General features: G+C 31.5%; 6 protein-coding genes across 6 annotated transcripts; 4 read left to right on the top strand and 2 right to left on the bottom strand.

Moving 5' to 3' along the window:
• Positions 1 to 13: 13 nt before the first annotated feature.
• On the top strand, positions 14 to 727 carry EIN_391100 (hypothetical protein; the record flags this gene model as incomplete). The annotated part of the gene is made up of 1 exon (XM_004256198.1): positions 14 to 727. A coding segment is annotated over one exon (714 nt), but the record flags the coding sequence as incomplete, so codon positions are not given.
• A 1,111-nt stretch (positions 728 to 1,838) lies between these two features.
• Positions 1,839 to 2,858, top strand: EIN_391090 (cysteine synthase A, putative; the record flags this gene model as incomplete). The annotated part of the gene is made up of 1 exon (XM_004256197.1): positions 1,839 to 2,858. The coding sequence occupies one exon, from the start codon at positions 1,839 to 1,841 to the stop codon at positions 2,856 to 2,858; it is 1,020 nt and encodes a 339-aa protein (XP_004256245.1).
• Positions 2,859 to 4,863: 2,005 nt separating this feature from the next.
• On the bottom strand, positions 4,864 to 5,629 carry EIN_391080 (hypothetical protein; the record flags this gene model as incomplete). Its single annotated transcript, XM_004256196.1, has 2 exons — positions 4,864 to 5,351; positions 5,413 to 5,629. The coding sequence occupies 2 exons, from the start codon at positions 5,627 to 5,629 to the stop codon at positions 4,864 to 4,866; spliced, it is 705 nt and encodes a 234-aa protein (XP_004256244.1).
• A 636-nt stretch (positions 5,630 to 6,265) lies between these two features.
• On the bottom strand, positions 6,266 to 6,823 carry EIN_391070 (hypothetical protein; the record flags this gene model as incomplete). Its single annotated transcript, XM_004256195.1, has 1 exon — positions 6,266 to 6,823. The coding sequence occupies one exon, from the start codon at positions 6,821 to 6,823 to the stop codon at positions 6,266 to 6,268; it is 558 nt and encodes a 185-aa protein (XP_004256243.1).
• Positions 6,824 to 7,783: 960 nt separating this feature from the next.
• On the top strand, positions 7,784 to 8,628 carry EIN_391060 (phosphatidic acid phosphatase type 2 domain containing protein, putative; the record flags this gene model as incomplete). The annotated part of the gene is made up of 2 exons (XM_004256194.1): positions 7,784 to 8,251; positions 8,311 to 8,628. 2 exons carry the CDS (start codon positions 7,784 to 7,786, stop codon positions 8,626 to 8,628), a joined length of 786 nt encoding a protein of 261 aa, XP_004256242.1.
• Positions 8,629 to 9,284: 656 nt separating this feature from the next.
• EIN_391050 (HSF type DNA-binding domain containing protein) lies at positions 9,285 to 10,277 on the top strand (the record flags this gene model as incomplete). The annotated part of the gene is made up of 3 exons (XM_004256193.1): positions 9,285 to 9,467; positions 9,539 to 9,682; positions 9,746 to 10,277. Coding segments are annotated over 3 exons (859 nt in total), but the record flags the coding sequence as incomplete, so codon positions are not given.
• Between the last annotated feature and the right edge of the window lie 143 nt (positions 10,278 to 10,420).

Genomic DNA, 10,420 nt, shown 5'->3' with positions numbered 1-10,420 from the left:
GTATAACGAGAGTTATATGGACTATTTGGAGGAGGCTTCACTGTTGACACAAGCTGCTAGTGAATACAATACAAATGTTGCCTATCAGAACGCACTCCATGCTGCGCGTCGTGAAAAGATGATATTATGTAACTTGGCGTCGCTCTTTGTAGATGGTGTTGATGTCTCAACGGTTGATGCAAACCTCAGTGGTGACAAGCAAAAGAAAGAAATTGAACTCCATAAAGACGAAGTTGGTGCTAGTGTGGTGGACAGAGTTTCTAATGGTCGAGTGAAGTTCATTATAGAACCATACGAAGAGTGTTGTTTGGGGACAAAGACTGAAGTATTTAATACCGATGGGTCTGAACCGTTGGTCGTGATTGGAAATGACCCTGAACAAGTGAATCATAAGAAGGTGGGAGGTGTGTTATCTATGGAAGCTTTCAATCATTTTTTGTGCCGTTCCACGGAACAAAACCGAGAGGACAAAGTCTTATTAACTAGTACAAGTATTGTCGTCAAGACGGTAGAAGACGAAGATTGTTATTTCGTATACAGCTATGAACTTAAACATAGTAGAGCTTCCAAATTCTTCTTCCTTAATTTCAAAAATGAGTTTCCTGACGTCCAAAAGACATTCATGTTCAATCATTGGTGTTTCTTCTGTCAAACATTCGTAGAGAGCGGGGAACAAAAAATCAAAAAGGTGGATGAAAAACTATTGGTGACTAATTTCGGTAAATAAGAATCAACAAAAGTTATATGTTTTTTACATTTATTATTGTTTTATACTAATAATATTATTACTAAATTTACTATTATATTACTATTATATTATTATTATATTACTATTATATTACTATTATATTACTATTATTTTTTCTTAATACCACAAAAAACACATTCTTGAGTTTTTACATCATTTTCACTTATTTTAACTATAAGGTGCAAAAATTGTTTTTTTTTTCAATTAAAAATGAGTTATGATATCAATACTGAAATAATCGGGTTAATTGCCCCAATAAATCAAATGGGATGTATTTTTGGAAGATAATATTGCTGATACTAATTTTCTTCTCTCCTCAATTTGTTCATTTTGAGTGGTTGATCTTTAATTAAAACGATAAGACTCTCTTTTCAATGTACAACTGTGCTTTTGTACAAAGAAATATAAACAAAAAAATGAGTAATAATTATTTCGAAAACAAATGTTATTGTATAATATATTTTTACTATAAACATTAAATTTGTCTTTTATTCAAATTTGAAGGAAGTTACAACAAATTCAATTTTGACTCGAAATAAAATGAAAAAGGTGGTTACTTCTTTTCAATGCAAAATGTGTTTAACTACAGGCAAAATTCCCATTCTTTAAGTGAACACAAGACCACTATTATTTCAAATTGGATCACCAGTTTTTTCCACAAAAATTATCACGAAAAAACCGCACACCTGGACACTTTTTGAAAAGTTCTTTACCTTTTTTTGTGATCTTGACAAAATGTGCTCTTATTGGCCATTTATTGTTGAACAACTCTAAACAATAGTTTTTTATAGTATTTATACTATATTTATATAGTTATTAAATAATAAATTAACTGAATTCTGATGACTCGGCGACATTAAGAAGAAACTATTTAACTACAAAAACCTCAAAAGTGTCTTGTGGTGACTTAAAACGACAGTCGAAAGCACGAATATTGGTAAATTCCATTATCATAGTATTTTCAAGCTATACCGTAATAGTAAAAAGCTATAAAATGAATTATGTTTTATAAAGAAGTTAAAAACTTCTTTGAGAATACTGCTGAAACACACTATATAAATGTCGAACTTCTTAACTGTTCATTCAGAAAATGGCGGAGATTGGCGAAAACATCACGATATCTGCACCACGCAAGAGAGTGTATAACAACATTCTTGAGACTATTGGAGGCACTCCTTTAGTCAAATTGAATGGTGTCACCGACCACTCTAAGATTCAACCTGGCACTACCGTTCTCGTGAAATTGGAATTCTTCAACCCAATGTCTTCCGTAAAAGATAGAATTGCACTTAACATTGTCTACCAAGCATTAAAGGATGGGCGCTTGAAAGAAGGGATGGAGATCTTGGAGGCCACTTCTGGGAATACTGGGATTGGGTTGTGCCAAGTAGGTGCTGCTTATGGGTTCAAAGTGAACATAGTGATGCCATCTACCATGTCTGTTGAGCGACAACAAATCATGAAGGCCTTTGGCGCGAACTTAATTCTAACTGAAGGGAAACTTGGGATGCCGGGAGCGATCGCTCACTCGGAAAATATGGTCAAAGAGAACCCAGGGAAGTACTTTGTAGCGGATCAATTCAACAATCCCGATAACACCAAAGCACATGCATTCACAGCTCAAGAGATCTGGGAAGACACTGACGGTAAAGTCGATATCTTCATCTCAGCTGTTGGTACCTCTGGAACTCTTATTGGTGTTGGCGAGAACTTGAAACAGAAGAAGAACGTCAAAGTGATTGCTGTCGAGCCTGAGGAATCTGCTGTTCTTGAGGGTAAGCCAAAAGGTCCACATGGGATTCAAGGCATCGGTGCTGGGTTTGTGCCAACCATTTATAAGAAGGATATAGTCGATGAGATCATCCCAATTAAGACGCAAGACGCTTGGAAGACATCGCGATTAGTTGTGAAGTATGATGGTATCATGGTTGGTATGTCTTCTGGTGCAGCTATTCTTGCTGGTCTTCGTGAAGCGACCAAAGTTGAAAATAAAGGAAAGACTATCGTTGTGATTGTGCCATCATGCGGTGAAAGATATTTGTCAACAGATCTCTACAAGACTGTCGACCAAGGCACCAAAAAGGAAGTTCTCGATACTCTTTTGAACTAATTTCGATAATTCAAATTACGTGATAATTTGGGTGTTTTGGATTATGGAATTTCTTTCTTTTTATATTATAATACTATTATTCAAATAATTATCAGTATTATAGTATATTATAATAATTATATACTATAAATTTAAAGTAGAGTCAATCGATAGAACAAATGATAGAGACAAATAAATAACATTACAAGACGAGAAGTCCTACGCCGAGTCTGTAGAGACGACAGTGTTCATCCCGAATAATTCTTTATATATCGTGTCAATAAAACAATTATATTCCACGGAGTCGATAGTGTCGCGAACAGTGTCCCGATGTGTACATTGGACTACAACAGGAGTAATATTTCTCATAATCTCAGACGTTGTCATTTCGAGCACACTCATATCTGTGCTTTAAGAGTTTTGGAAACGGTTTTTAAATCAATGGAACTTTTGAGGTTGACCCCTCTTGACTTGTGTAATTTACTAAATATAATAAATAAATAACTATAATTATTTCATATCAGAGTTTTTTTTCTATAACTTCTAAGTGTTTTTTGGCTTATTTAAGACAATGTGTGATACTCACCAAAAGTGCAAGTTTGCGTAATTTGGGAGTAAAATTAATCAAGTTTTGGGAATTTGATTAAAACCCGAAAAAAAGTTGAAACACCCAAAAAACTGACTTGCTTTGACAAAACATAGTAATTCGGTTTTTTGTTTTTATTGTTATTGCTGATCATCCCGATTACTTGCAATAATAACATCCAATTTATTCTTATTTAACGTTTTTTGTTTTGTCAACAAAAAAAAAACTTAGAAGTATCTTGTTTGATATGTAATTCACTGTACTATAATTATAATAAAACTTGTAAAGCAATCTTTATTGAATAGAATTGAGAGTATTGATTTTTGAAGGCAAATTGAGAAAAATGGTAAAGACTAAAAAAAGTCTAGATTTGTTGAAATTATTTTGTTTTTATCGTAATTCCATAAAAATTAAACACTTTTGGTGTTGAAAGTTCGCTATCATAAATACAAAAACAAACGGTTTTTGGTTTTATCAAAAACTTAGATACAACATAATTGGTCAAATAGTAGTTTTTAACTAAAACTTCCATTAAAACTATTCATTATGTCAAGTTGTAAGTTACAATTTGGTCAACTTCAACGAATGTTATTGATGTGGTTTTTGGTTGTACTATTTTTTTTTTGTTTTAAATAATAAATATATAGTATTTTTATTACTAATAATAATATAAGTTTACAATGATGATATTTAAACTTAATAAGTACAAAACTATTAAATAAAACTAAACCTCTCAATAATATTGTCAATGTTGATCAAAATACAAGACTCCTTTTGTAACTAAAAGTTAACTAAAAAAATATTTAAATATTTGACAATAAATTTTTTTTTGTTGAAAAACTTAAAATATATTAGATATTTTAATTTTTTGTATTTTTCAAATTGATATTCAATTTAATAGTAGTATATGAATCGTATGATTTCCTGCACTCATTCCTCCTACAGTAAATCATTTTACTTTAGGAATAATAAATTTTTAAAATAATTGTAGAAATAATCATCATTTTTAAACAAACTTAGCGAAATCGTGAGGATTTACTGTTGAAGGAACGAGTGCAGGAAATCAGCACGATTTATATACTACTGTAAAAAATATCAATAAGCACTTTTAATTACAGTTAGTCCTATTAAACCCAGGAAACGAACCTTAGCCCAAAGAAAACCAATTATTTTTAATAATTATATTAAACCAATGAACTATACATATAAAAAAGTCAATTTTCTAAAATGTTTGTTATTTTACTTACTAATCAAAATGGTAAAATCAGTTACAATACAAATAACAACTTAATTAATAACATAATAGTATCTCTATTTGTAGTAATTAATATTATTTCATGCAACAAATAATTAATTTCGGTTTATTGCCAAAACGAAAAAAAAAGAAATGAGAAGAATGAATAAAAAAGTGATGAAAGTAATTTGACAATATTGGAGTGTTTAGTTGAATGTACACCACTCCATTTTCCTCTTTCCAAAAAGGTGGAACAATTCGGTCTGATGTTCTAATATATCTCGAACAAGATCACTCCTTTTGACATCCAAATTCGCTAAATATTTCCCGTATAAACAACTAAATACTTTAACTCCCTGATTGACTTGTCGTTGTAGGTCGTCGTAGCAGCTATACAGTTCCTTACTGACTTCCAATTTCTCTTCTACACTATTTTCCCCGCCACGCTGTGGCGGGGCATTTAGTGTTAGATTTTGAATCTCATTTTTTGCGCTCCCCACGACACACTCTTTCTCTTGTTTCGGTGTTTTAATTTTTGGGAGGAGCTCGTCTTTGTCGTCACTTTTGTCTTTTGCGGAGCTTCCCTCCTTCAGCCTGTAATAACCGCGGTCGTGGCAAAAATCCTTTCCACATTCGATTTGTGGACAGTGGTTGAGAGCGTCTAAAAGACTCTTTTTATATTGGACGGACTGAACTTAGGGTCATTCTATTCAAGCAGATATAAATTAATTATATTGTATGTAATATAAACAAACACAATTTCAGTTTAATCAAAAGCCCCCAGTGATCTTTAATAAAATCTGCGATGTCCGTCTTGATCGAAAAACATTCAAGTTCCGGGTGAAGCATTTTCAACGATTTTAAGATTAAAACACATAACTTTGTCGTTTTAATCTTTGGATTTGCAAGTTGGAATAAACGACTTTTTTGACATAGACAACAGCTACATTGAAGATTGGGCTTGTCTTGCATTTTCTGTTTTCACAGTTTTATTCTTGAATTCTCATGTTTTTTTCGATATTTTTCGTTTTTTCTCTTTCGCCTTTTCGGTCTTTGCTTTTTTTTTTCACACTTGTTGCATTCGTTCTTTTTAATTTCTTTAATTATAACTTATAACTCGAATTCCATTTGCACTCCTTTTTCGTCGCTCTTCAAATTCACAAACTTAAAAACTTTTTTGCTGTTTGATAATACCAATTTTTTTAGTTTATAAATTATAAATGTATAGTACATTTATTCTGGATTTATTATTCATTTTTAGTTTAATATAGTTTTTTTAAATCATACAAAATACTTCGTGTAATTTTTGGTTATTCTTGTTATTTTTATCAAAAAATTGTTTTTAAATTATTGATTAAAATTTTGTTACTTTATGTATATTAAAATACTACAAACAACTAGTTTTTATTATGTTTGTTTTTAATATACAAAGCTTAATTGGTCACAAAACCGAAAATTGAAAAAGTTCAAGATCAAAACTCATTATTTAAAACCACCGAAATGCGAAACCTGTCATAATATAATTATAAATAATTAAATGTATTAAATGACTGGTACAAGATTAAACAACTAAACAAATAATTAAACAAATTAAAAATATAATTACAATTACACATTGATGATAATAGACATAAGTTCCAAGTCTTTTGGGAATAACACAGCCTTGTCTTGTGATGCGTTGTCCTTGATTCTTTTGACCAATATTTTATTAATAAAGAATCCTTTTCTCAAAACGTCTTTTTCTGAAAAAGTAAGACCGTCATATGTGACTGATTGAATAACATTAAATGTGTGAATATGTTTTTGTATTTTCATGTTGAATGTTGCGCCAAGAGACGTCAATTTGTCAACAAGGTACGTTGAGTACTCCGCCAGAAATCTGTTTTTAGGGTTGAAAAATGCCTCAACATCTCCAGCATATGTTTTTTCATCTATCGTTTTGTAGAGAGAATTTTTGGAAGTGTCATCTTCAACACTTTCTATGTCAATGTTTTGGACTTCAAGCCGCCTGTGTTTTGAAGACTGAAAAAGAGTAATTTTGTGGGTTAGATTCAACAACGAAATCAAAAAAGTGTTTTGGACAATTGGAATCTCATTTCGATGAGAAGGCGTTTTGGGGTGGTTTAGGGTTTGTCGCGTATTTGGTGAAGTATTGTGATTCTTCATCGTCTTGGTAAATCGAGTTTTCGTTTAAATTAGAAAAAAAACTAAAACATTTGTCATGTGTTTTTTTTTGATTGGTGTTAAATTCTTGTAATTCTATTTATATATTTCTTGATTTATATATTTACTATATTATATTAATAAACATACTAGTTAATTGACACTTATAATTATTTTATATTTTAATAATTTTTTCAAATTTTTTTTTAAACATCTTATTTTAATTATAATTCAATAATTAAATTTATTATAGTAATACATATATAATAAAATAGTTTAGTAAAATAAATTTATTATTACCATATTTTTTTTTTGCAAATCATTTTATTTTAAGAATTGGAATGCCAAACTTTTTTTATTAAAAATGTTTTTCTATTTTCTTCTGTTTTTTTATATTGATTGAATTACATTTTATTTATTATTGTTTTATTATAAAACTTTTTTAATTAAAAAAAATATTTCTATTTTAATTTTTATTTAATATCAATTATATATTATTCTTGATAGTTTATTATTTGTATAATTTAAATATAATAATATATAATTTAATAAAAAAAATTTGAAGTTGATTATTTTATCAACTGACTTTTTATTATTGTCTATAGTTATTTTGATTATATTTTGAAATTAGAATCAATAAAAAATTCAACTATTTACCAAATTATTAAAAAATATTTGTTTGAATATTATTTAATCTATAATTTATTAATATAATTTAAGTAATTTTAAAATAAAAAATATTATAGAAAAAATAATATAATAAAGAAATAATAAAAATATACAAATACCACTCAAAGTTCATTTATTATGGATAAAGTTTTGATATACATTTAATAGTAAAAACCAATTAAAATGATTATTTGTCCAAAAAAAAAATCAAATCACACAAGAGATATGACGGACGGGATTGGAATTAATGGAAAGAACAGTCATAAGAGGGAAAACTAAAAACCCCAAAAGATCATGGTAGGTATTAAAGAATTCCTGAAATCCCAATTCGCTCACAAGGTTGTTGTGATTGGATTTATCGAGGACTTTATTATAAACGTTGTGTTAATTGTTTTGTGTATTGTGCCAATGTTCATCCACCCATTTCATATGGAAATACCCGACGGGTCGCAAAACGTAAACATGATGTACCCATATGTACACTCATCTGTGCCAACTTATGCCTGTTGTTTACTCGCCTACTTGCCGCCCGCACTTTTAATCATCATTTTTTCGGTCAAAAAGAAGTCTCTTTTATTTTTGGTCTTCTCGGCACTCACACTGCTCCTTGCGGCATTATCGTGCCTCTCGCTCACTAACTGGGCAAAAATATTCGCTGGAAGACCACGACCACACTTTTACGCGAGACTCGAAGAAAATTCGGACCAAATTGACGATGTTTATAAGAGCTTTCCGTCAGGGCACAGCTCCACAATTTTTAATGTTTGTTTGGCACAATTGAAATAATACCCGCTGTCAACACAAAATGAAATAATAAGAAGGGTATGTCATTCACAGCGTGTTTCGTTGCGGGTCAAATCAAAATCTTTGGCCGAAGCCACGCATCATGGAAATTATTACTTTTCATTATGCCGTGGATCATTGCGTCGGTTGTCGCAATTAGCAGGACAAGAGACTACCATCACAACTTCTCGGATATTCTGGGGGGTACAGCTTTTGGCATTTTCTTCGGTGTTGTTGTCTACCTCGCAAAATTCAAAAACTTCTCTGCTGAAAACTGCGACGATTTGAAGATAGAGGAGGACGTGGACAAGGAGAAAAATGCGACTATAACTGATGAAGAGAAGACTTTGGCTTAGGGTGTTGCGTCCCCAAGCGGATGGAAGTGAAGGGTGATTGTCATTTTGTTTGTTTTCTCTTTTTTGCAAAAATAGAGCATTTTGTCTAGAACTGTTGTATGCTCTATTTTTGTGTGCTGATAAATGATATGTTATAGTATTTTATAGCATTTGTTGTAAAGATTGGTTTTCACAAAAAAAGATTACAAATAATTAAAATTGTTTTTATTGATGAGTGTTGGTGTATCATATGAAGAAACTCAGCTGAGTGTGAGTTACACCGAAATGATATTACAGAAAAAAAAGATTGATGTTTAATCACAAAGTTAAAGCTCGAAATTATCACAAAAAAAAATCTTTCATTTTAAAAAAGAGGTTGAGGTTTTTGAAAAGAATATTTATAGCGTTGGTTTAATTAAACGAAATTAATAGTAATTAAATGGTATAGAAATTATATTGATATATTTTGTATACTTTTGAAAAAAGATGTTGAAAAATTATATTAATAAATACTACTAATAGAATAAACAAATAAAGAAAAAAGTGGATAAAAAGGAGTAAGAAAATAGTTAAGGAAAAGGCTTTGGTGAAGGGAAAACTTCCTAACACGAAGAAGTTTGAAGTTTTCTGCCAAATAAAAGCGGGAGTTGACCATGAAACTCAAAATGCAAAAGAACATGTCTGAAGTGAGAACTGAGAAAATTGGGTGTATCCCCGAAGCGACTATAGCTGGGATTCCTGTTGATAAAACGCCGATTGAACAAGAATCGTCTGTAGAATTACCACCACCAGGGACTTCTGTAGTAGCTTTTATATCCAAATTGTATGAATTAGTAAACAACCACGAAACGTCCACATACGTTTGTTGTTCTATAAAATATAATTTAATATTATAGAAGTGTTGTATGCCACGTGCGGAATTCATTGATAGATCTGTTGGTCAGAAGAATTTAATAAGAAAGCGATCATCATCCCGGACCCCGTCGAGTTCTCGAAAGTCATCTTACCGAAGTTTTTTAAACACTCGAACATCTGCTCGTTTGTGCGTCAATTAAACATCTATGGATTCAGAAAGGTTTGTTGCCACTATCTAAAAACTTTCAAGAGTAAAAGTCATCGAAGAGATATTCATACATAGCTGGAAACACAAAGCGGGTTTTGTTTCAGACATGAAAGCTTCATTGCAGACCACCCCGAGTTACTCCCTAATATCCAAAGAAAAAAGCCGTCGACTCAAAAGAAGAAACAACCCCAACAAAGCCAACCCAATGAAGACCAATCGTCCGTCTATCAATACTTGTTAACTCAATTAATGCAACTCCAAAAACAAACAGTCGACACTCAACAACAAATTAACAGCTTGAAGGAAATGCTCTACCAAATGAAAATCAGAGAAGACGCTATGGACGTCAAGTTATATCGACTCAGCGAAGTCGTCATGCCATCACTCAACTATGGGAACTTGGTGTTCGGTTCGTCGGGAATGTCACAAACTAGTCAACAAAACAACTCTCAGGCACCAGTCTCCCCAGATAACCAAGGCGCTTTCATGCAAATCCAATACCCTCAGCAACAGCAAGGACAACAACAGGGGCAACAACCTCAACAACAATGCCAAACTGTTAATCAATGGAAAAAAGGACCGACCGATGAAAGACAGATGAGTACAAGTCCAAATGCTAACGGACAACAAGAGGGGTACCAACAACAACAATGGGATTTCCAATCACAGATCCCTTGGAAATTTTAAAATACATGTGTGTTTTCTTGACTTGATATTTGAATTCAGTAACTTTTGTTTGCTTCATATCGT

The sequence above is a fragment of the Entamoeba invadens genome, assembly GCF_000330505.1.
Source record: "Entamoeba invadens IP1 unplaced genomic scaffold scaff_1105074726403, whole genome shotgun sequence".
Lineage (NCBI taxonomy): Eukaryota > Evosea > Mastigamoebida > Endamoebidae > Entamoeba > Entamoeba invadens.
This window is presented reverse-complemented; position numbering and strand designations above follow the sequence as displayed.